Raw genomic sequence first — 27,374 nt, forward strand, 5'->3', positions numbered from 1 at the left:
TCGTTACTCACCTTGCATGGATTATGAGTATTAATCAGTCTATGGTATTAATCATGTAGTAGAATTTTATATATACACAGAAATATATATAGGTGAAAAGCGATGTTCTGCACATTTATATACCTTAAATACTGACTACGAAAAAAGTTCTAGTAATGTTTAAAGGCTTTTCATAATAAATTTTCAAATTAATCAACATACACAAGAGTACATATAAAAGTGAAATTTATTCGAATACACACACACACACACTCATACCACATGCATTCTGCACTTATTTTTGGCTTCTGCAAATGGAAATAAAAAGACAAAAACACCAGAAAACAGATAAATACTGTAACAACATATAAAAAAGAGTTAATTGTCCTCAGTTTAACAATTATTATTTTAAAAGGTTTCATGTGCATAATTTTAACATACATTTCTGACTAAATGCCTTAAAAACCTTGATATGAAAAAAAAACACCTTTAGAGTTATTGCCATCGGAAAATGCAAAAATAGTGCAAGTAATGAACAAACATGATATGAAAATTCTAAAAGTATAACAGATTGTGAGTCTCAGATTTGTTTTAAGTGTCCAGTTAGGTTATTTAAAGGCACTACCATATCACTACAAAAGAGACTGTCATCCCAGCAAAATGTGCAAAAGTCATTAACTTGCAAAATATTTGAAAGCAAACTGAAAACTTAAACATCACTTTCAGACTGACAATTAAAAACAGAAAATATATCAAATGCTACACACAAGCTATTGACTATTTTCTTATTGCATTTTCTTTGACTTTCAGGTGTTAATTAAACTGAAATGAGCCATTACATTGAAGGCTTGCTTTCTCTGCAGTGGTTCTTTTCAGGAATCCAGAAGGAAAAAAATGGTTTATAAAGTGCTTCTCTGTTTTACATACACATGAATAACAGTATGATAGTTAATCTAATACAATTCTCAAGTATTTCTCCCACCGTCATATGACAACATATGAAACTGACAGTCTTTATCAGTAGGTCTGCAAAGCTTTGCCACATTTTTGGTCAATTGCCACATTAGAGCTGTACATCTGTAGCTGACTACTACACAACCACCGCCGGCTGCTATTTCAACAACGACTCGGGGTCACAGAGGTTTCAAATGATTATGAATTCCCTTCAGATACAGCAGATAACTATCATTTCCTCAGAATCATGAAAAAACATGTAGGATAAGCCCATCAAAACAGGATAATTCCATGTATGAGACTAACGTTATAGCATGTTATAGTACGATTGAATGAAAAGCATCCAAGCTGTTGCTCATTCAGTCCCCAACACTTTCTCTAATATCATAGTGCTAAGATTAAAGTCATCACTTGAAGTGCCATCATAGAGATTTCATCTCTGTCTATTATGAAAAAGTCTTTTCTCACCTTTTTTTTGGCTTTGGAAACCAAGTATCACATTTTAAATGAGTAGGTGAGTGTGAGTTTTTCCTTTCACAAAATTTTAAATTGCAACTTTGATTAAAAGAGATGTAGATGTTGTGTATTTGATGCATCACACACATCATTTGGGCTGAAGGGAGGAGAGTCGCCGCTCAATACACTGCTTACCTACAGAAAGGGCAAACAAATGTACATCAGAGATGATGACAATGTCCCTTTAAGGCAAGTCATTTCACTCTGCGGTCATCTTTGAAACATACAATTCTCCAAAGCTGTTCACCAAAGCTCAGCTTATCATTACATTTCATATATGAAATCTGACAATAACCGTCTTTTTTTTTTTTTCTTCTAAATGCTCAAATCATGACAAACATTGCATTTTTTCTATGCCGGACCAGCCAATGCTCATGTGCAGTAGTCACAAGCGTGCATCTCTTAGAAACAGTGACTGTTTTTATAACAACTAGTGCTTCTAATTGGCGATTGACTCTTTTATTTATAAGGGAGGACTTATTTTAGGTATATTACGCTTATCACTTTCTCCCATTCATAATAATATTAGTGCACCGTCTTTGTATATAAAGTCTTTGGATGAGAATAATGAGCAATCTATATACTGTAACTAGTGTGTTCTCACTACTGTTCAAAAGTTCAAGTTGAGTAAGATTTTTTTAAATGTTTTTGAAAGAAACCTCATATTCACCAAGTCTCCATTTAATTTAATAAACAATATATATATATATATATATATATATATATATATATTATTACAGAACTGTTTTTTATTTATTTTGCAGTTCTTTAAAATGTAGAAATCATTGTAATATGCTGATTTGCTGCTCAAGAATATTTCATAATATCATCAAATTGTGCTGCTTCATATTTTTGTGGAAAACATGATATTATTTTCATATTTGAAACAGAAATCTTTGTAACATTATAAATGTCTGTACTGTCACTTTTGATCAATGCACCCTTGCTAAAGTATTCATTTCTGTAAAAAAAAAAAAAAAAAAATTTTGTATATAAGTACTATCCCCACACTTTAGAACTGTAGAGTAGGTGTGTCATACTCACATTTGTTGATATTGTTTATGTCTAAAGTCTCTGTAATAATTAAAGACAGGCCCTCCATCAGCAGTAAGGCCTTATGGTATCGCTCTACAGAGGTTTCTCCATGATGAAACATCTCGTCCAGCGCTGCTGTCTGTACCTGATCATATAAGAGAGGAGTGCAATTCATACTTTTAGTATTACAGATTAGATACGGAAATGTTTCCCCTCATATTGTAAGAAATCAAACATGAGTGTGTTCACACCATCTGAACGGTGTGTGTGTAGATGAGTCTCTCAGCAGTAATGTTGTTCATGCGGTCCATCAGTCTTTGCTTGCTGCTGAAGAAGAGCTGGAGTTTCTCAGTGAGAGAACGGCAGGAGTTCACACACCCCTTATACATCTCATTAAGCTTACGTACTACTGCAAGAGCAACACACACACACACCAATCAGAATGAATGTGTTATACAGTTACAGCATGTGCAGTTTTTGATTGATCAAAAGTGACAGTAAAGTCCTTTAGAAAGAATGGTTCAAAATATTTCTATTTCAAATAAACCCTGTTCTATTAAACTTTCTATTCATCAAAGAATTCTGAAAAAAAACACACAAAAATGTTGATAAAAATAAATTAAAATTCCCTTGTTGGTGTAAATCATATAAATAAATACTGAGTAATACTCTACCTAACATGAGTATGTACCTTATATGAGTAATACAAATACTGAGTAATATTAATTAACAACATTTACTATATAAATAGGGTAAGTTGCTTATAATTAAGCATACTTTACTGTTGTAAGTACATGTAAAATTTTTAACGGGTAAAATAAAAAAAGTATTACCGCAATGTTTTTATTGAGCACCAAACCAACATATTAGATTGATTTCTGAAGGATCATGTGACACTGAAGACTGGAGTATTTTTTATATTTTTGTGTGTGAGTGAGTAACTGTATATAAATTCATATAAAGGCATTTGTTTCATTAAATATATTTTATTTATTGAACATTTCATTACATAATTATTGTTCTTGTTTTCACAACTGATTATGTCTGTGACAGCATGCCTTAAATGATATAGTCACTCTGTATGGGGTAAGTTGTCACAACTAAACCTGCCATTAAGATGTCAGTTTAATTTCAGCTGTCAAATTAAATACGAAAAAAAAAAAAATTAATATAACGGTTCAAATGCAAAAGGTAACATACGCAATTATCAAACCATTATTTTGGCAAACAGATATCATAATTCGGACAATTTTCCCACGATATATAGTTATATATATATATATATATATATATATATATATATATATATGGTTGCATAATTTAGAGATCTTTTGGTCCCACTTTATATGTACGACTATGTACCAAAATTTAAATTAATAATTTGTCACAGTTTTTTTTTTTGTTTAAAAAAATACCTGCATGTACTTACATCTGTAATTAATTTCTATAATTACACTGTTAACCCTTCCTTTACCCGATAACCCACCCTTAAACTTAACCATACTATGAAACCTGTCCCTAATCTTACCCGTATCCCACCTCAATAGCAGCAGAAGTGTTTTGCAACTCAACATGATAATATGAAGTTGTTGTTTTTCTGCATTAAAATTGTTGGCGATTATGTGCTTGAAGTATGTGACTTACCTTGTTTAACAGATCCTGATGGGTAGAGTTTGCCTTCTTTGATCCCGGCCATCGCTGTGTGTAGCGCTGAGGACAGCAGCTCGGCACACTTCATATAGAGGACCAGCTGCTCTGCAGAGCTACATACACATGCGCACGATGTACGTGACGTAAGATCATACACATGACACATAAAACACGTGTGTGTTTATGCATGAATGAGTCGTATCTCACCTCCACTCATGGTTCAGCAGGCTGATCTGGTCAGCCACAATGCTCTGCTCTAAGAATGAAGCATCAAGTGCCATGTTCCTTTCCCCACTGTCCTTTGTTCGAGCGACCTCTGTGATGCAGTAGGAAAAGGCTAGAATGAAGCGCAGTCGGCTCAGCAAGTCTGTGTGCCCCTCCTGTGTAGAAGAAGAGGATGGCATTTTTAATTCCACAAAAATGTATTTCGGTCCTCATAGACAATTTCTTTTCATCAGAGAATCCTGAAAAAGAACTATCATGGTTTTCACAAAAACATTAAGCAGCACAACTGTTTCTTGAGCACCAAATCAGCATATTAGAATGATTTCTGATGGATCATGTGACACTGAAGACTGGAGTAATGATGCTGAAAATTCAGCTTTGCATCATAGGAATAAATTATATTTAAAATATATTTAAATAGAAAGAAGTTATTTATAAATTGTAATTAGGGATGTACTGATAACAATACTGATTTTAACAAACAACTATTGGTCGATTCCGAATCTGTTACCGGTATTTGTCACTTGCTCTCCTTTTTTAACTTTTGTCATTAAAATAGATTTGTGTTTTGATCAAGTTTTAAATTAGCAAATTAGAAAAAAATACATGCATACAGTTTTACAATATACTATGCATATACTGTACACTAGATAGTTTATTGCTCCATCATCAAATTATTTCTATTGAACATAGATTGGATCCATTTAACAAATAAAAAAAATAACAAATAAAAAAAATAAGCATTTGAAATAAACAGTGCTTTTCAGGCAGGTCTAACAGTAGTTTTCAGGTACAGAAATACAGTAATCAAATGTAAAATATATTCTTCATTGTATAAATTAAATATACATTAATCCTTATTAAAGTTACAAAAGTTATTCAGTCAAGAGTAGTGAGCGATTTTTTTTGGATTAACATTAAACAGACAGCAGCGCAGCAAGAATATAATAGGCTGTGTCACTTTAAGAGCTGCACGGATCCAATATACTGGTACACAAGCGTTTTATTTCTCAACTGTTTATAATGACCAGCTAACTGTCTGACTGACTGTATTTTTCATACATAATGTATAGCCCAATTATTGTACCTCCATAAGCGTCTCCTCTGGCAGTTCAGGTGGCACAAATGCCACATCCTCACTGAGGTTTGTTGCAATGGCATCTGTGTAACCATAGCGCAGGCTCTCAGGTGAACCGTAGGCCTCGTGCAAATGACCGTAGGTCCAGCAAGGGCTTGTTGGGCTGGGAGTGCCCACTTCAACAACAGATGAGATGAGTTGAAAATGCATTGAGTCTAACAGATACAACAACACGCAAATGCAATACATGTGTTTTAATCTCATTAAGTAAAATAATGGAAGTGTCACCTGAGAAGCGTCTAGGTCGAGTAGAGTGAGGAGGTGTGTGTCCGAATTCAGGAGAGCCCAGCATGAACACAACCCCAGCCGGACTGCCTGAGCCCTGCTCTATACCATCACTGCCACAAGGGGGTGCTACAGAGATCAACACACAATGGCATTTTTAACAGCACATACACTAAGAAAAGTGCCTGATGCCATGCTTTTAATATATGATTTATGACTATGATTAACTACAGATATTAAGAAAACATCTTTAAAAAGGTATTCTCATGGCATACGATAATTGCCGCTGTAAGACTTAGTTAGATAGTCATAAACTTTACACATTCAAAACTGCACATAGTTATGGCGCTTTTAAATACAGGGTAAAGATAGTATTCCAGTCATTTGTGAATAAAATCAAATAAAATAATAAAATAAAACATAACAATGAAGAAGATTTCTGGGGTAGTAACCTTATGGTAATTACTAGATTTCAATGATTATAGCTTCCTGAGGGAACCCGTGTTCGGTAAGTTACTCTAAAAAGTAATTAATTACTAGATACTAAGTACATCTTCAACAGTGTAATTAGATTACTTTATTCTCTCTAAAAAGTATTGCATTACTTATAACCAATTACTTCCTGAATCCCCTATCAACCTCGACCAGTTGAACAATTCAAGGATAGATATGAAACAGCTCATAGCAAACCACAACCATCCAATCAATTCCCAAGTCCTACCCTACATTTTTTTTCTTATTTGAGCGGTTTCACTCGAATGAACGCCTTAATAGGGACTTAAACTTGTTTGATGCTGACTTTAAAGCTTGTCTTTTGTTGAGTGGCTAGCATCACTGTTAGCATGAGCTCATACCTGTTGTGTCCATGGGTTTCTCTGAATTTAAGCTCTCACAGCTGCCCCTGTCAAGTTGATGTCCGAACACAGCCTTCAGCAGCTTATCTGAGAGACGGCCGGTACTTAATGACCTACAACACAAATGACTCATAAACACAGCTCTATGGAACTTCCAGAAATCACATCTCTGCAGTGAATCACGTGCCGATTATGAAATATAACTTATCACTAATGCGTCACAAGCTTTCTTCACCCTGAACTAAAGCCTTATTGATTAATACCTCTTGACCATGTCCCTTCTTTCCGCTGGCCTGAGAAGTGGCACACGGGGCCCTGTAGCCGGGTACTGTGTCAGATCTTTCAGGTCAGACGCGGTCTTGGTTCGGGCGATCAGGCCTCGCTGAACCAGCGCCGTACTTGGAGTTTGACCAGAGACGGGCCGCCGATACAAATCCAACTGAAATGAAAAGTAGTCAAATATATATTTTTGTGTTGTTAACTGATTAAAATTTTTTACTAATTTATCACACATTTTTCTGTAATTAATTACACCTAACATTAAAAGTTTTAAAATATTTTAATATTGTAATACATATTTTCACACTGAATATCCAAATTAATGTAGACTCAATATAAAGATGGTATAATGGTATAAAAATGGTATAAATTTTTTTTTACTCAATTTCTGGGGATGAAATGAGTAATTATAGCTATTCAACATTGCAGAAATAATTGAAATTATATTTTTATGGATAAAAAAAATATTATATCAACTTTTAAGTAAACTTAAAACAATTTTCACATAAGCCCATTATAAAGAAAGTCACATTTAGCTGTGCCTTTAATTTAGTGTGGTTTATATAGTGTATATAGAAATTATGTCTCAGTATTACCATAAAAAGTTTCATTTATTTGCAATAAAGGTTATTTGAAAAATGCAAATTACACTAAATGTCTAAAGTTTGGGTTCAGTAAGATAAAAAAAAAACAATAAAACTTAAATCTTAAGAAATATTAATATTATTTAAAGAAAACTTATTTAAAGTATACTTAAAATGTAATTTATTCCTGTGATGCAAAGGAGAATTTTGTGCATCATTACTCTAGTCTTCAGTGTCACATGATCCTTTGGAAATCACTCTAATTGCTGATTTGGTGCTCAAAAAATATTTCTTATCATTATCAATGTTGAAAACAGTTGCGCAGCTCAATATTTTTGTAGAAACCGAGACACATTTTTTTTTTCAAGATTCTTTGATGAATAGAAAGAACAGCATTTGTTTGAAATAAAACTGTCTCACTTTACTGTAAATTGATCAATTTAATGCATGCTTGATGAATTAAAGTATTAATTTTGATTAATTTTGACCCCAGAATTTTTAACGGTACTGACAGTAAACATGTATTATACTAAGGTCTGTGTTGAAGTCATTGCAAAATCGGTTGACTCACTGCTCTATACAGGAACACCTGGGGTTTACACACTATGGCGGTGGAGCTGTTTTTTGTGTTTATGTTCTGTCATTCCCTGATTAGCCAGCAACAGTTACTCACTCTGTGCACTACAGATTGTGGGCTGTGCTGATAACCTTTGAGTCTGTGTGTCAGGGTTGTGTCTAAGGTAGTCAGGTCATTGAAGAGAGGAGAGACCTGACCAGGCCGTTGATCTGAGAGACAAACAGAGACAGGGAAAAATGAGAAGTTGGAAAAAGAAGTCTTACAAAAATCAAATTGATATGCAGTGAAACAGGTATTTCACCTGCAGCATTCAACCCCGTCTTACTGCCAATAGGCTGGGGCTGACTGGGAGTTTCAGGAACATTCCCCACTGAAAAAAGCAAAAAAACAACTGCATTCTCTATATGATCGACAAAAACACATGTTTTCCTCACTGTTGACCAATGCTAATATACTATTATATTATTTACAAATATTTTGAATTTGAATTAACTTTTATTTTTATAATTTCAGTTAATTTTAGTTTTAGTAATTTGGTCAATTTTAATACTTTTATTTAATATTTCTGTATAGCTTTAATTCATTTGTATTTCAGTTTTAGGTTTAGCGATTTTTGTACTTCAACTCCAACTTATTTTATTTCAGTCAGTCATTTTTTTATTTTTTCATCTAATATGTATTATTTCAATTATTGAAAATAATTATTGATTTCCATGATTTCACTGATTTCCATGACCTTTCCAGCTGTTTGTAATTCAAGTGATTTTGATTCAGACAAATTAGCAAAATAATTATTAAGACTTGTCTAAAAATGTTATGAAAAGAACTGACTAAAAAGAACAATTCATTCACAAATAAGACATAAATTTGGCATTCAAGCAAGTGTATTACTCTACGCACAAGCAATTTCAAGCTGATTAATATTTTACAACAGAACATAACTATAAAAAAAGTATATAAATGATTAATTAATAATTTCTTTCTTATTATTTATTATGTTACAATGTTATTTCATGACCTTTTCCAGGCTTCAACAGCTATTTAAAAAAATACATTTACAAATATATATTTTAATATTTTTTATGCATACATTTATTTATTTTCAAAGCTTTTCATGAATGTGGGAATTCTGGAAACAGAATATGCAAATTATGAATATATCAACTCTAACAAAAGGACTGACTTTATTCGTTATTTCCAGCTTCCTGAAAAAAACCCCGCCGCTAGAGTCTCTTTCGCTTCTAGTAAAGTATGCAAATCAAGGAAACTGGTTTCTTTACCTTGTGGGGAAGGTAGAAACAGTCTTGATCCTCCTGTTTCCGGAGAAGCCCTGATTCTCCCACATGTTTGAAATCCATTTGAGCAGCAGTGATGTACAGGTGTTGCTGTCCTGAAATAACATAAACAGAGCATGCATGATGCATGAGGCATTCAGGGGCACATTTATACATTTATGTATCCTTATCAACTCAGAGAGAGAGAGAGAGAGAGAGATAAACCCCACCTGTCAGACACTTGTAGGTTGTTCTCCATTCTCTGGTAGTTGTGTTTTTGTGTCGGCACTGGAACAGGCACAGACTGAGCATAACTACTGCCACATGACTCCAGAGGTCTAGAGAGAGAGAGAGAGAGAGAGAGAGTGAATGATTGGTGTGTCATGTGCACAAACAGACATTTAAACCATTTGTTCCCTGGTGATCTGTGAATTACTTTCATCTCTAGAATTTCCTTTCTCTGGTCACGTTAGCTCAGACAGCTGTCTCTCACTTCACACAAGCAAACAAAGGCTATTGTTTAGTGTGAGCTGCTCGTGAGAGTGTGTGTTTTCACAGTCTCTGCCATATTAAATGCTAATCTCCATACTAATGCACACACAGTACCTGGAGGGGCTTGGGGAGGCTCTGACAGACAGGGAGGATGATGGCGTTTGACCCACACAAGCAGTGACACCCAGCAGTGAGCTTCTAGAAATAGTAGAGATACACAGTTATGCCATTATTGCTATGCAATTAAAGCATCCAACTATATAATATAGACCAGGGTTTTTCAATCTTTTAGATTCCATGCCACAGACCTCCAAATATGATCATCACCCATATGTAAAGGAACCCTATCATAAAATTTAAAAGGCAGCTGTATATAATGTTTAAAGACCCAATTTATACAAATATATTGATGAACTATACCATTGTAAAATATTATTAAAAAAATTATTTGCATTTTTCTACTCAATTTGATTCTGTACTATTTGATATTTTTATTCTGTACTGAATTTATTTATATCAAGATTTTATTGTATGAGTGTATATATATATATATATATATATATATATATATATATATATATATATATATATATATTTGATATTGTACTCCTGAGCATGTTTTGTATGTTTGTATTTGTATATCTGATTTTATACTTCTATGAGTATTTGTATCTGTATTCGTTTTTATAGTTTTATTTGTAGTCATTTTGATGTACTCTCTATATCAATTCAATCCTAGTATCACTAAGTAGAAAAATAAATAAACTTCAAACTTTTTTTAAATAATTTATTTAAATCAAATTTTACATTTACTTTAATCCATTTTTTTAAATGAATTTTAATCAATTTTTTTTATTTAATCTTATTTTTTTCATACCTTTCAAATATGTTTTTCCCCTAAACGTTCTGTATTAAGATAAACTCTATTGCTAACCAATGCTTTGTCATAACAGGAATAAATGACATCTTAAATATATCAAAATAGAAAAGTTGTATTTTAAATTGTTATAGCATTTCACAATATTACTTGATTTTACTGTATTTATTATCAAATAAATGCAGCCTTGGCAATCATAAAAATCTTTCTCAAAAACATTAAAACATCTAACTAAATCCCAAACGTTTCAAAGGTAGTGTATAAACGTGTATCTTAACTAGTCTTTTAACTCATGAATGCATTAGATGACAGACACAGATGTTAAAAAAATGCTAAAATTTATTAGAAAATTTGCAGTGAAAATGAAACGTTATACTCAAGCAATTTTTGCTATCATGACCTTAATGTCTTCCATCCTTCATTGCACAAACGCGCCAACACATAAACAGACCTCTTCACAGAACCATACAAACGGTCATCAGGTCAAAAGGTCAACTGACATACTTGAAATGAATATTCACGACACTTGACACTGTAAAGCATGCAAACCATTGTGTTAAGTGCAGTAACAAAATGCAAGCACATCTGTTGTGTAGGTTAGAACTGAGAAGCATGTTGCATGTAACTATATACACTATGTGTGTGGGCCGTGTCACTTTAACCCTTAAAGTACTGAAAAAATGTAAACTCACTTACCCGCTGCGCATCAAACTGTCCTGCCCTTCTGCTGAGACTAGTTCACCTACAAGAGTGATCAGATTGAGATGTTATATTTGTGCAAAAGAAGGAGGTTTGTTTGTTACATAATCCAAAGTAGGTTAACGAGTGTGAGGGCTCATCTTACTGGTGAACTGAGCCGGCACCATTACGAAGTCATCGGACTCAGAGGAAGATTCAGAGGAAGAGTCTTTGAGCTGGGAACCTGGAGACGGTGTGGGGTTCATTTGAGGGAGGGGCCTCAGAGCTTCAGTGTCAGACTGTCAAGAAAATACTTTATATACACACTACAGTTCAAAAGTTTGGGGTCAGTAAAATTTCGTATGTTTTTGAAAGAAGCCAATGGAAGCATATTTCTCCCACGGAATAGGAAGCGGCGCATTCCACAGACGAGAATCGATGAACCGCATTATTAGACCGTTTTCTAAGGATGCACGGTGGATTAATATGATTTAAAAACCATACTATGGTATAGTGGTATTGTGAATTCACTAAGGCTTCGATTCAATTCAATAAATATATGTCCTGCGGGTCTAATATGTATGCGTGGAGATAACGTGCGTCTCAGAGGAGCTCCGTTCACAGTAAATCCTGCTGCACAAGAACTGTTATTATTTACATGCGTGGAGCGTCTCAAACTCCATCTCTGCATATGCTGTGAGTTTGGGTTGCTTATATCATTTATATGGGAACGCAACGTGTGCCATTTCATCAGATTCGCAAGGTAAATCATTTAAAAACCTATGCAAACATCAATTTGTTTCTAAATATGCAAGGTGTTCATCGTGATTTAAAAAGATAACAAAATAATTAAAAGTTTGCATGTTTTGATGTCCACATATTCTTGTTCAAGAAATTACACTGCTTGTAGCATTTCTATTGTAAAGAAGTGACCAGATATTAAAGCATTTTAATTAAATGTCATTTGGCAAATATTATATGATCTGCGGTAAATATTATGTATTTTAACAGTGTTTTTCTATAAAACCATATGATTACTTGCTTTTGATCCTTTACTTGAACCAAATAGCATTGCCTCATTGTTATATATGTATTTAAGGAATTTTAAAGGTTTATGTCTTTGCTTAGGTCTACTTTTATTACCATAAAAAAAAAAAAGATTACTCGATTAATCGCCAAAATAATCGACCGATTACTCGATTACTAAAATAATAATTTGGGACAGCCCTAATCACAATACACCTCAAAAAGGTGTATTTCATGCATCATGCACTGCTACTGTGTTACCTGAGTAGGAGTGAGGCGAGCGGTTGAGGAACCGCTGCTGGAGCTCCCAGAGCCACAGCTGGGATAGGTGGGCACGGGCACTGGAGAGGCTAAGACAACAATGAACAGATGTTAATGTTACTGTAACCAAAGCTATAGTAGATTAGCTTGAAAAAAGTAATGTACATCATAATCATACATTTCTTCATGGATGTACTGGCCTCCATGAAAGGATGGTGGAAAAATTTATCTGAAATAGACAATAATCACTCATTTATTATTATTATAAGTTGTCAATTTATGATTCCTACAGGGTCGTGTAAAGTCAAATGTGTGATTGTATGTGTCCACTGACCAAAGTCCATGCGTTCCATGTGGTTCCTCTGCAGCAACCCAAGTAGAAGGTGCCTTAGGTGACTGGAGGTTTCACGTGGAATACTGGGAAAAGCATTTAGGTGCTGTGTTAGACACTGACAGGAATCACAACCAACACAGTTCTGTGTGCATGTTTATATTCTTGTGCAAGGGCTCTTTGTGTTGCCAGAGTAACTCTGTAATTGACTGAGTAAGTAGAAAAGCGATACTCATGAATGTAAACATTGCAACAGTCTAGGTAAATAAATAAGGCTTTCATTTTAAAGAGGCAAGTAATGAAAGATGGAAGAGAGAAAAGAAACCAGTTCTACTGCCTTATGTACACTATCATTCAAAGGTTTGGGGTCGCTTTTGCCCGTGTTTCTGAAATAAGTCTTTCTATGCTGATCTGGTGCTCAATTAACATCTCTTATTATTATCAGTGTTTAAAACAGCTGTGCTGCATAGTATTTTTGTGGAAACAGATACATTTTTTTTAGGATTCTTTGATGAATAGAAAGTTAAAAAGATCAATGTGATCAATTTAATGCATCCTTGCTAAATAAAAGTATTAATTTCTTTCAAATAAATTCTTTCAAATTTACAACACAAGAGACCTTTGCGCCTGTATAGCACATACTAAACTAGATCATGTTGATTGATGACTAACATGCAGTCCTGAGGGTCATTTACCTGGGACTCAGGCTCCGGTTTCTTTCATAGAACTGCCGCAGTTCCTGAGGAGTATTTGCCTGGAAAAAGAATTTTAGAAAGAGAAATAATTTGAGAAATTGTGTTGACCTCATTAACTGATCATCTGGGGGGGGAGCATCATTAAAGCAGGTTTTGCAAGATCACATACTACCTTGAAGGCAAATATCATGCATATCTTTAGACTTTATACTGAACTATAGTTTGTTGTAAACAGTATCACATGGCTTTACTACATTCTTCTTTATAAACTCTGACTGTTTGGGATATAAACATTTGTTTCAGATCTGAAGTTAAATTCTAGACTAGAGGTTTCTACAAATCATAAAGGCTTTCTAATGGCTGCAGGGACAAAAACTAAAAGTAATATTTCCATGCAGGATGAGGTAAACACAATGGCTAGGATAGAGGTGACTGGTCTGTTCTGAATGAACTCAGTGACCCATCTTGACCCATTTGCAGACTGATATCACATTACAAGACTCCCATGAGCTCCTAATGCATAACTAACTCTTTCTGAAGTCTAAAATGTGAACCCATAAATAGACACAGTTTTGACTGTGTGCTCAGAGGGGGCTCAAAAGTTAGCTATGTGGAAGCTGTATGAACAGAGGTGATCTTAATAATACATGATACATGCATCACCCTTTCAGGATTATAATAATGAATTATCATAAACTAATAATGTTCAGCCTGGGGCAATATTAAGAGGAAGAACTGCAGCACTAATAACATAAACATTTGCATTTTTATTTTGCAAATACATTAATCACACAGAAAAAAAATTCCATGTTCTGGAAGTGCAACCGGGGATGCCGCCCATATGAGCGGGCATGTGTGTATGTTTGGGTGTTTGTTAGTAAATCAGAGGGTGTGTTTAGTTGTAGAGGCATATGGTTATGTTTATCAGTGAGATGTCACAATCATGTTTCACACTCTACAGGGCATAAATAACCGAGGGTGCCAGCCAGTTAAGCTTTCGCAATGAAAAGGTTCCAGAAGGTTTTCAGTAGTGACGTAGTAGAAATTCACAATCTGTGGCATTAAAAGCATTTTTTTTCTTGATTATTACACATTGCCTTTAGAAAGTTTGGGGTCAGTAAGAGATTATTAAAAAAAAGAAAGAAATTAATATTTTTATTCAGCAAAAATGTTGAATGTAAAATGTTGAAATAAATTGATCAAAAGTGACAGTACAGACTAATATACATACATATATATATAGATATATTCATATAGGATTTCTGATGTGACTGAAAACTTTGCCTGACTATTTATTAAATTGCAATAATCTTTCAGAAATATTACGGTTTGAAAAAAATTTTTTTTTTTTTGAATGGTACTGTATTTCTTTGTGTGCTCACATTAGCAGAATATTAGACCTAAAATACCCTAAACTTGGTAAATGGCTATTTTATTCAACAATATCTCATATCGAATCTGTTTTTAGTGGTTTAGACACATTCTTCTGAGGGGAAAAAAAACATTTAAAGGGAGAGTTCCCCTAAAAACAAGTCTTTAATACTTCCATGAAAGATTTTCAGTGAATAACAACTTAAAATTTGGTCTGTATTGAGACATGAGGGTGAGTAAATTATTTTAAGTTTAATTATTTTAAGTATAATTAATGAGTTTAGTGAGTTTAATTATTTTGTAGTAAATAATAAGAATTTGGGGTAAACTATCCCTTTATATTGATCCACACACTTCAATGAGAAATCTCAAAAATATAAAGCGCATAATTAAAACCAAAGTGACATCCACAAATGAACAGAGAGAGATGTGAGTGTGCGTGTGACAGGTTAAAACAAGCTTTCTCTCTTTGGGTCATACAATTGGTTGTTTTTGTGCTGTGTGTCACTGACCTGAAATGGGGCTTTGCCAGTCAAGCACTGGTAGATGATGGTCCCTACGCTCCACAGGTCAGCTTTGGCATCATAATTCTGTGACATGATGACCTCAGGAGCCTGTAAAGTGGAGCGAGACAAGTAGTACTCAAAAATATATGGAGTAAGTCAAGTCATACAGAGTAAGCCAGAATATCTAATTAGTGGCTGCTGTTTTTCGAACAAGTCAAGTAAAAGCAGTACTTTAATATGGCATACTTCCCTGTAGGGCTGAACAATAAATTGAAATAAAATCGAAATCGTAGTATTATTTACTGTAATTATCAAATCACTAAAGACTGTGACTGTGTGTTTCAGAGCAAAGCGTGGCACTGTGTTCTTTTACACGATAGCAGCTCCTGATCCAGTGTTTTTAGTGTCTCAGCACAACATGGTCCAACATCCTCCCAATACTTGTAATGAGAAGCACTTATAAATCAATTGTTGCCAACAAAAGAGAAGCTATAAAGTCATCAAAAAATAAAAATGGGCAATTAAAGCTGCAAGCAGCATTTAGCTGTGTTCAAGCAGTTAAGGCAGTTAAGCTCAAAAGCATCAAAAGACATAAAGTTTCATGTAGCAAACATTTAACCACTGACATCATAGATGGAATAGACCTTGTTTTAGCATGATTTACCATGACATACCAAATTTTAGTGTGATTTTTCATGATTTACCATGTTCCAGTATGATTTACCATGAATATAGGATGATTTACCATAGTTTACCTTGATATACCAAGTTCTAGTATGATTCACCATGATTTACCCTGCTCTAGCATGGTTTACCACAACTGAACACATTCTAGTATGATTTAATATGATTCTAGCATGATTTATCATAGTTTACCATGATTTACCATGTTATAGAATGATTTAACATGATTTACCGTGTTATAGAATGATTTACCATGATATACCACATTCTAGAATGATTTACCAGGATTGTCGCATGATTTACCATGATTCATCACATTGCTAGCATGATTTGCCATGATACACCATGTAATAGTATTATTTACTATGATTTACCATGTTTCTATCGTGATTTACCATGATTTACCACATTGCTAGCATTGATGTGAAGTGTCAATAGCAATGAAGTGATAAACTGACAAAAAAATGATTGTCTTATAATAGTTAACATGGAAAAACAGGTTTGCTTTAGTGTAGAATAGTGATGAAAATCAAGTCTGTCAAAATGAAACTGAGCCAATAAGTGGTCCTCTACTGCCCTCTGCTGGCCATTATACTTATTAATAAAGTGTTTTCACAGGTATCTTATTTAGACATATGCTTACACACACACACACACACACACACACACACACACACACACACACACACACACACACACACACACACACACACACACACACACACACACACACACACACAAAAAATGTTTACTGCAAGTCTCCTTCAGGATTCACATTTCTCAATGTGCCACAATAGTCAGTAGCAATACTTCAATAGATGAATTTTGACTAAATGTGAGTGTAAATGTTAAAATAGTGATTTTATAAAGTCTAAATAAGAATTATAGAATTATATTAGTTAGTAGCATGACAAAATGACTATTTTAAACAGCAGGGGGCAGTAGAATACCACTTATTGGCTTAATATGCCATTATGTTCATATCATTTTCACCATTTTAACTGTTTAAAAGGCATATTTGCTCCAATTTGTCTGGAAATTGTCATGCTTATTTAGAGTTACATGTTCTGACTTGATTTTAAGAAGATGTGAGCATTCATTGAAGAGATATAGGCTTTCATGAACACTTTGTCAAGGCCACATTTTGAAGTGACCCTATTAAAGTCATCCAAATGCAGAAGTTCAACTTTTTCTGATAATTATTGATCTAGAGAGTCCAGAGTATTGTACTGCACTGATTTTGAACATTATGATATGAACATTATATGATCATAGATGGAAAAAACCAGTTACAGCCAATACAGGCAATTTACCATAGGAAATACATGGTTTTGAAGCTTTTTAACAGTTATAGCGCCACCTATGGTCCGATCTCCATGAACCTTTGCATGCTTCTTCATCATGTTATGACGCATATGCTCAACAATTTTTGTGAAGTTCTGAGTTTTTATTTATGATTTATAGGCTTTTGAGTGGGTTTTGACACGGTTTTGATCCTGTTATAGGAAACCAAAGGGCAAAGTTCAACTTTTTTTCGATAATTATTGATCTAGAGAGTCCAGAGAATTGTCCTAGACTGGTCTGCTTCCGATCGGGCGAAAAACCTAGGACTAGTTCGCAAAAGTAGGTTTTTAACATATTCGTGAATATTTAATGAACGATTTGATTGACAGCAATAGTTCTAGAGGCAAAGTTGTTCAGCATGAGGAGATCTATCACATGATATGCATTTCGTGGGGATGTGTGCAACACCGTGTGATTAAAGAGCGGTTAAACTCGTTAGCGCCAACTAGTGGCCGATTTCTTTCAAAACTCTTACAGACCTCTTAGACCATGAGTTGAACATGCCCATCGAGCTTCGTTCCGATTGGCCTCCGTTAACCTCGTCTCATAGGTGCTCAAACTTCATTGGCCAATGGCGGCCATGTTTTTTGAGATACGCCAATGTCCTTATACACATACATGGGGCCTTGGACCAAGACACTGCTTACCAATTTTCAAGTCAATCGGACAAATGGTCAGGTGGCCAAACCCCCTTTTATGTTTTTTTAATGTTATAGCGCCACCTAGTGTTAGATCGACGCGATTTTTTTTACTGTAACCTCAGAATGAACTCATTCATATGTGTACCGAGTTTGGTGAAGCTATCTCATTTACTTCTGGAGTTATAGCCATTTTAGTAAAATAGGCCCCGCTAGGGCTAGGACCAACGGTCGAGGAGTTAACAGCAATTTAGTACTTTTGGTTGCTGTAGCGCCACCTATGGGCCAATCGGGGTCATACTCTGATAGGTTGTCCCCAAATTGAGGCCTACCATCTGGCTGAGTTTCAAGTCTCTGAGCCTTACGGTTTGGGCTGCACGTTTTATGGGGATTTTTTTTTTTCAAATAGCAATTACAATAGGTTTTCAGCACTTCGTGCTTGAACACCTAATTAGTTTCTTATGGAATACTGCAGTGTTCATTACAAATGAATTATCTGTGCACATCATATTTCTTTTTAAAATTCATGTGCAATCTTTAATCAAAATAATCCCTTTTGCAATGACATCCCTTCTATGATGAAGTGTTTAATAGCGCGAGGGCGGGACAACCTGTCTCTCACATGAGATCATCCAATAGCAAACCACAACCATCAAAACAATAGAGTGCTGCAGGGATGACGTCAAAACCCGGACGACTAATTCACCAGTGGTTCCCTCAAGATTTTCCTATTGGTTTTTACAAGAGGGGTTTTTCAATTTAGGATTAAAATAAGGTCTGTGGTAAACATAAGATGACGATACTTGGACATTTTGTTCTACAACATATATTACACACACATACACCCCAAACATTCTTATCTAGTTACTTAGTAGGAACACACAGTACATTTAAAAAATAAATAAATATAACAGCTTCAAAATATGCCTTTTCAATATGAGTGTCGGTAATTTATATTGTAAAACAGGGGTCTCCGTTGTAGAACAAAACGTCCAAGTATCATCAATTTATTATTCCTGCACTAATCCTGCAGGCTGTTCCTGAACATTTGGATAATACAGAACATGACATTTTTGAAGTCAAGTACTCACCATGTACATAGGAGAGCCACAGAGCGTGGCAGCCATCGTGTTTCCCTGCAGATAACGTGCAAAGCCAAAATCAGCTAAAGGGAGAGATAGAAAGGAAAATCAGTGTATGGTGCTAAGGACTACATTTGGGACCTTGTTTTGGTAGTGAAAGATGATGCACGAATGTTTACAGTCAGTGTCTTTTAGTTGTTTGACTTTACACAGCTGTGTAGTGACACACAGTGTCTACATAACGCTCAAGAGCAAACAGAACAACGTCGTAAACACCTAAAACAAACCGCAGTCATAACACCAGAACAAACACCACAGCCAACCACTGCCAAACCTGATAACTCATAATCTCACAGTCTCATGATCAGTTTCTTTAAGTAGAAACTGTGTACTTTGACCCGGAGCACTCACCCAGTTTGATGCAGATGTTGTTGGGATTGGCCCTGCGACCTGTGCTGTACGAAAGGAGAATGTTTTGGGGCTTTAGGTCACGGTGAATGATGCCTTTACTCCTTAAAACACTCATGGCTCCCGCCAACTGCTGCAGTAACACACGGATCGTGTCCTCGATCAGAGAGCCTTTAGCTATGAAGGAAAAAGTTATACTGTATAGTTTAATAATTACTTAATTGATAGTTATATATAGACATATATCTTTGAATTGTGGGATGTTACATAATTGTTTACAAAGAGGTAGCAATCCATCAAAAACAAAATGTCCAGCTACCATCCACCTCCAAAAGCCCAGGCCCCCCCTTCTCCCAGTGTACATCTTTCCTTCCACTCAAAACATGCTGGTTTCATGTAGTCTTATTTTTAGCCCTCATGTTTTTCCACTGCAGGAGAGGGCAGATAACAGGCTGGCAGGTGAATGAGGTCAGGCTCTGGTTTGAGTTTCAGCAGGGGATCTTGGTGTTGTGCCAGTGAGTCTGTGGTAAGAGGTGAGCTGGTGAAGGCAAGCACTGCTCCTGATGAGGCTGGCATGAATCTAAAGCTGAACACTACTACATGTCTGATGGCTTAAAAAAAGAGTGGCCAATGCAAACATGTTAAATATAGCCACGCTGAAAAGTTTATGGTTAGATGAAGATGTATTTGAACCCCGAAGTGTGTGTGTGTGTGGTGGTGAGACCACTTCCAAAGAGGCTCTATTTGTGGCAGCACATTTGTGAAACTAAGCTTTTCTCAGAGGTCCTGAATTATCTTTCTGAGGAAAGATCAGGAGAGTTGTTTGTTTGTGAATATATCTGCAGTTTCAAGAGCAAGTGCAAACCAAGTTTAAAGCTTCAACCCTTGAGTAACAGACTTTGGTCTTAAAGGAATAGTTCACCCAAAAATATTGAAAAATTGTGTCAAATTTTGCCACCCAACATTTTTTTGTCATCACTTAAACGCGTTCAAGTTGTTCCAAACCCGTATGAGTTCTGTTGAACACAAATATAATCCGGGTTTGAAATTAACGCTGTCAAATCACTAGCTTACTTATATTTATATATAAGTCATATTTAGTCTTATACTTATATTTAGTCACTTTGCTGTGGAAGTTTGTGTGAGCCAATTCTGCGCAGATTTAGCGCAAATACTCAACTCGTGTGAGCTATCATGATATATTAAATACAGTGTATTGAGCAGAATCTATATATATATATATAAACTGTGACGTAGTTAATCTGGTTTATTTATTATTTATTTTTGGCTAGTAGAAGTTCTGAATGGCCGATAACTTAAAAATTGCCAAATTGGACGGTGAGTAAAAAAGTTAATTTCAAACCCTGAATATAATATAAATACATATATTAAAGAATGTTGGTAAGTTGACTGTAGCCATTAACTTCCATTGTAGGAAAAAAATACTATGGAAGTCAATGGCCACAGTCAACTGACTGGTTAACAACATTCTTTAAAATATCTTCTTTTGTGTTCAACAGAAGAAGGAAACTTATACAGGTTTGGAACAACATGAGGGAGAGTAAATTATGATTTTTTTTTTAGTCCTGTCAATAATCAGCCTTAATTAAACAAACTTTTACTTAGAAAGAATTAGATAAATTAAGATACATCGTCCTTTTGTGAATAAACAAGATGACGATGAAGAAACAATGCAAACAATTCTAATAGATCACCCCAATAGCTGAATTTTAGAGATATAGAACATTTAGATTTAGCAAAAGGTGGATAGGGATAGGAATGCTCATTTCCAATATTTATACATTTTACATTTACATTACCTTTTCCATCATCTACCTCTTTAAGTTAATAACTGTAAAAACACTAATAATTTAGTAACACTGTTACCCCTTTTTACTAATGTAATATTCAGCAAATCTCAAATTGAATATCCATTTTTCATACAGTATATAATGTTGTGAGATCCTAATTTGCTTATAGCATTTACAAAACATACTCGTTAGTATTTCAATTTTGATTTATCTAAATAAAATAGTACACCATTTTAATATCAACCATGACATGAAAGTCTGTGTAAAGATTCTGCATAAAAGCTGCACTAAAGTATGTCTGCTTGTGACAGATAACAAGCAGACAGCAGACAGACAAGCATGACAGATACAAGGCACACATAACAGTGAAAGACATATGACATATTGAAATGAGGTTAGTGTACTTACAGTGTAAATACTCTGCTAGGTCTCCTCCATTGCAGTACTGTAAGAGGAGACAGTCAAACACTGTAAGTGTACAGTTAACACAAAACAAACTCTTATCGGAAGAGAGAGTAATCACAATAACACCATGGCTTCAAATGGCTATATGCTGACACTAATAAAACACAGAAGAGTGAATTAAGCTTTGCATGAAGGACATCCAGCAAGGGACAGTGAAATTTGAACTCTGATTTTCCTCTACTTCCCACAAAGACTATTTTGAGGTTTACAGTGGGTATGTGAAATGTGCAGGATGTCATTGACTCACCTCCATGACAAGATATACACATCCCGATATCTCCTGCAGACAGAGACATGTGGCACACAGTTAAATATTTACAATTGATTATATGCAAGAAACACCCATCAACATGCCATATGACAGAAATAGCAGGAACTCTACATTGTCTAGATCAGGACGGGCCTCTGGCTAGACACACAATAGATGCCAGTGAGTCATCATTCAAAGCCTACACTAACCTAAGCCTTCTATCAATAGTGTGTTATTATAAGCATGTGCTTGCAAGCAATACAAATCACAATAAGTGTCTGTATGACATGTTTTATTTGATTAACACCTTCAGGTACCTTGGGCTGTGAGAATTTTTTCCTTTTGCATTTGAGTTTAAAATAGCGATCTTTTATTTTGTGAAAACTTCAATTGTTGCTTAAGGCAGGACAAATGTAGCACACAAAAGTGATGAAATAGCTTTAGTTTATCTCTAAAGCTGAGTGCACAATTGAAGCTAATAAAAAACTTCTTATCAGATAGTATTTCATTTAGTAAATCCAAAAAATCATTAATAATAATACTTACTGAAACCAATGACTAATTAATAAATTGTATAAGTACAAATAAAAAAAATATAAGTTATATTATTTATAATAATATAAAATAATTACTCATTGATTCACAATTATTTATGCTGTTATTATTGTTGAATAATATTATTGAGTATTATAATTGTGTGGACTTCCTAATGTGTATATTTGACGATAATATTTGTTTGAGCACATTTCTAACCATTCTGGGGTGCGTTTCCCAAACAACGACATAACTCGCTACTTAACTACCATAGTAAACTAGCTAGTCACGGCTGTTTCCCGAAACCATATTGTTGTAAATTGGTCGTTCAACCACGTTGGTTAATGATGTCATGCACGTGATGGAGTAATAAGTTTTAATGATTCTGTTTGAGATTGATTAATGCTAGATGTCTTGTTATAAGGTTGCCACCTTGTGTGCGTGTGTTTGTGTGTGCGTGCCTGTGTGTGTGTGTGTGTGTGTGTGTGTGTGTGTGTGTGTGTGTGTGCGCATGTCAGTGAGGGGCATTAAGTACATGTTATATGCTCTTGAACAATGTTTGATGTTTTATGTTTGATATGCGCATATTCTTGAATAATGTTGATATTTTAATCTTTACTGTATGTATTTGTATTTATTTGTACCTGGGGACTGCAGATGTAAATTAGCCTAAGGCTAACTCTGGTGTAATGCATCAAATGTTTACATTTATGTTATTAATTGCACATGGTCCCTTTTAAATAAACAAACAAACAAACAAACAAACAATAAATTACAGGCATGGCATCAGAGGAATATTTCTAATTATTTTCAGTTATTTGCTTTATGTCCAGATTTAATCATAGGCTCGTTCTTACGTATTAGCAAGTCCGCACGTCATGCCCACTCTTCAAAAACGGTGCTTTCTATCTCTTGACAAAGTAAACATCATAAATGACATTTGTATGTATTCCAAATAAAAGATACAGATTGTACTGAATGTCAACTTGCTTATTTTGCTCAAGATAAGGATTTATTGAGTACACATGTCATGCAAACAAGTGCGATGCTGTTTTCGAATGTTCGTTAGAACTATGGTTTCGGGAAACACAGACACGTTGAACTATGCTGATAACGACAGAACTTGCGACCATAGTTGGTTAACAATGCTTTTGGGAAACGCACCCCTGATCTGTATGCCAGACGTTTCAATTTCATACTACAGAACAGAACGAGTTTTTATGCTAATCAGTGCACAAAATAAATGCACATTGAGTGCAACATCATGCTCTTCACTGGCCAAATCATAGACTTTGAGAGCCTCTTAATGTGCAGTAGTAAATAGGAGAAACCACCTTAAAATGCCCTTTGACCCCTTGCGTGCCTAATCCAACCCAGTATGGATTTTAGGTGGTTTGTTGCCCATTCATGCCAATGAAATCAATCATTCTGAAATTCTGCTCCTGAAAGGATTAATGGAGCTGATCAATATGTCCACACAGGCCAAGTACCATGGTGACCCGTTTGAACGAGGTATGAACATAGCCAACTTGTTGTGCAACAAAAGTCCTATTTGGCCAATTTCCATGCGTGTTACAGCAGTCGGGACAGAAGCAGGAGGTGTTACCCACAGCTGACCGACATACACATCAGCGGCAGGTAGGCCAGCGTGACGGAGCACTGGGAGGAGCGTGTTTTAATAACATATTACATAGAACTTGTTCTATGAAAGACAACAAACCATTATGACTTCAAAGTTGTGTAACAGCTAATTTTATAAGTGACACACAATTACTGTGGATAAAGGCTTAACGTTAAGCTTCCTGTGTGTGTGCTTGTGCAGAATCCATGAGAAATGAAACCAGGCCATCAGCTGTAATGCAAACTAAACTAGGTAAAGCCCAAGGCTATAGACCACACACAGGGCAAAATACACTCAAATTATCTTCTCTAGACGCATTTACAAGGCCATAGAGAAGACTGTCAAAACATTATGATCCATCAGCATGAAGATACAATACAAAGGTCTTTCTCAACAACAAAAGACTGAAACAACATAAAGCTTAAAACAAATATCATTAAACTCAAAGCTGTTCCACAGCATGTTTCTATGAGTGCGGGATGGGGTCGAGGGTTGGGTTTCACTGACTAAGCATAAGTGTAATTTTCTTGTGCTATTGTTCAGCGTTTATGCAGGGCAGCAGCCAGCCACCTGGTGCACATTGTGCTGTCAGGTGGATCCAATGCCCGGCGGCCGTCTGCTGGGCAGCTGATCAACCCAGCTGGACAAACCCATGAATAATACTATAAATGATGCCCAGATGGAGATTAGACTTATATTGGAGCCAGTCAAATGTGGTGGTCCTATAATTGCAGGTTTGTTTAGTATCAAATGCTCCTGTGTCAGTCCTAGCAGTGCGTTAGGTGTAATGGAGCGAGCATGAATTATTTGTGTGCGTTCACTGTCAGGTCATTCTCAAAGGATAATGTGGTGAGAGGCTTGACTAACTATGCAATCCAGTCCATTCAGCTGCAATTCGTTTAAAAAAAGTTACCATCTAAAAGGAAAATCGTGGATTAGGTGTCTTGTGTAGTGGAGTGCACTAAGTGTTCTAAAATTTGCATAAAATAGAACTTTAATTGTACCTTAATTTACAACAGGGATTTCTAATTTTTTTGTGCATGTCAGCCGAACCCCTTGGACCTATAAATCTTTTTCAAATGATTTATTTATTTTATTGACTGAATAGGTATTCATCAATTCAGTAACCCCTGCAGTTCCCTCACAAATCCAATAGGAAACCCCAATTTAGAATAGAATATAACACTTCAAACAATTGTGTAAAAAAATGAAGTAAACCTGTTATACTTGCTGAAGGGCACAATACCGCAAGATCGAAGGTGTAACCCACTGTGTTAAGTTTCTTAAGTTCTCTACACCTGAGACAACCACCTGTCATCAGATAAGCTCGACTGCCTGGAGTCCAGTCCAGTCCTCTATTCATGATAAGAGAATCTTACATCAGACAACGTCTGTTCTGTATGCAAATGATAGAGACAGTTGGTTAAAAGGTTGAGCTGGGGTGGCAGGTGCTGGCTAATGCTTGCACAGGTGTTAGGTGTATACTTCAATAGGCATAGACATCGGTCATGGCTGCCATTGTTTCGTGAGCCATTCGCCTGTTTATTTTTAGTACTTCTGCCACAAGGGTATGAGATTTAGTTGGAGGATTTATCAATTTTCTCTGCCCACCTTGATATAACAGATAGATCAGATAAAAGTTTCACTTCTGATGCAAGAAACTGCAACATGAAATCATTACTCATGGTGGGTCATATATAGTCTACATCTATTCGCCATGGTTGACTGGCCATATCGGCTAATAAACAGTGTGCGACATCAGTGGGCGGGGTTTAACGTTTAACCAATCAGATGAAGGGAACTGCACCCATGTCAACACCAAGCCATGCGATATTCGAGTTATAAATATCCTCAGTAACATGGAAAAAAACAAAAAAACTATGTTTTATTAGATTAGAAACCACTTAAAATAGCACAGTAGACTTAGACATATACCACAAATAACTAAATTCCCACGAGTTGTATCAAATAGTAAGCAGATACATACCTGAAAGTCCAGTAAACTGACAATGTTCTCATGTTTCAGCTCCTGGCGAAAACACACACGGGATTCACTAAATTAGTCAGCAGCTCATGTAATTGCTATAAAGAGGTGATGATATTAGCTAAACCATTGTTTATATACATAGCTAAACGTCACTAGCCCATGAAACGTTAGAAGTCTTTCAAATAACTGCTAGCAAGAACAGCTCACCGATTTTCGACATGTTTAACTATATCTGAGAGAATATATAAACTGGCACATAAATATAAAGCACTAAAAATAGTAAGCAATCATGTGCGTACACAAACAAACGCTCCCAACGACTATAGGAAACTCACCTTTAATATCTTGATTTCTTTTCCTAAGAGCGACTGTGATTTGGCGAGATTTTTCTTGTTAATACATTTCACCGCGACCTCAAAATTATGTTTCTATGGATAAAGAAATCGTTTTACTTTATGGCAGTCGTGTAGAATGATTATTTGCATATTCTGTAACGAACATTAGGAAATGTATAACTTACCTGTTTATGTCTTCCTCTGAACACCACAGCAAAAGCACCGTGTCCTATTAAATCTTTCCTGTTGAACTCGTATTTTCCAACGCTTTCCATCGCTTGTCTAAAGTTGAAAGTAGCTCAGTAAATCCACGGGTGAGTTCAGGGTGTCAGGGATCTGTCTGTGCGCCGTGGATCTCTACAGTACAGGAGAACTGGACCCGTCTATCGCTTTCCATCAGCTGCTTCGCACCCAAACAATCTGACACTTCGGACATGATCGGTATTCGCTACCTTCTTGTTAATACGACCAAATTCACTGTCATCTTGATCATACTATTTTAAAACACTGTTTTTCAAAAGTAAAGCCCACAAAATTGTGCTAAATTAAATTCGGAAACTGTCAGAAGTCGGTCGTGACGCCTCGGCTGCTCTGTTTTGTTTGGAAATTGTTCTGCGTGCGCACTTGAAAAAACTTGAACTGTGCATGTCCATTACACGCATGCGCACCACCAGTCTGTCTGTACACT

The 27,374-nt window shown here is 35.5% G+C and overlaps 1 protein-coding gene across 3 annotated transcripts; it reads right to left on the reverse strand.

The window, feature by feature from the left end:
* Positions 1-208: 208 nt before the first annotated feature.
* On the reverse strand, positions 209-27,374 carry ulk1a (unc-51 like autophagy activating kinase 1a). 3 transcript variants are annotated; one of them, XM_077223875.1, is made up of 28 exons: positions 26,872-27,374; positions 26,687-26,779; positions 26,352-26,393; positions 22,207-22,239; positions 21,903-21,939; positions 19,687-19,860; positions 19,285-19,358; positions 15,534-15,635; positions 13,651-13,709; positions 12,959-13,041; positions 12,803-12,853; positions 12,625-12,713; positions 11,504-11,636; positions 11,356-11,401; positions 9,897-9,980; positions 9,521-9,628; positions 9,297-9,406; positions 8,318-8,386; positions 8,113-8,225; positions 6,840-7,015; positions 6,577-6,689; positions 5,726-5,851; positions 5,447-5,613; positions 4,342-4,514; positions 4,129-4,247; positions 2,736-2,893; positions 2,494-2,629; positions 209-1,584 (listed from the first exon to the last, which is right to left on the reverse strand). In XM_077223875.1, exons 1-28 carry the CDS (start codon positions 26,959-26,961, stop codon positions 1,538-1,540), a joined length of 2,805 nt encoding a protein of 934 aa, XP_077079990.1. In that variant the 5' UTR covers positions 26,962-27,374; the 3' UTR covers positions 209-1,537. The 3 variants fall into 3 exon arrangements, with proteins under 3 accessions (XP_077079990.1, XP_077079991.1, XP_077079992.1); XM_077223876.1 differs by lacking the exon at positions 9,521-9,628 and having other exon boundaries at positions 26,872-27,363; XM_077223877.1 differs by lacking the exons at positions 9,521-9,628; positions 9,897-9,980 and having other exon boundaries at positions 26,872-27,363.

The sequence above is a fragment of the Siphateles boraxobius genome, unplaced genomic scaffold, assembly GCF_051911475.1.
Source record: "Siphateles boraxobius isolate OS27281-9 unplaced genomic scaffold, OSU_SipBor_1 9, whole genome shotgun sequence".
Lineage (NCBI taxonomy): Eukaryota > Metazoa > Chordata > Actinopteri > Cypriniformes > Leuciscidae > Siphateles > Siphateles boraxobius.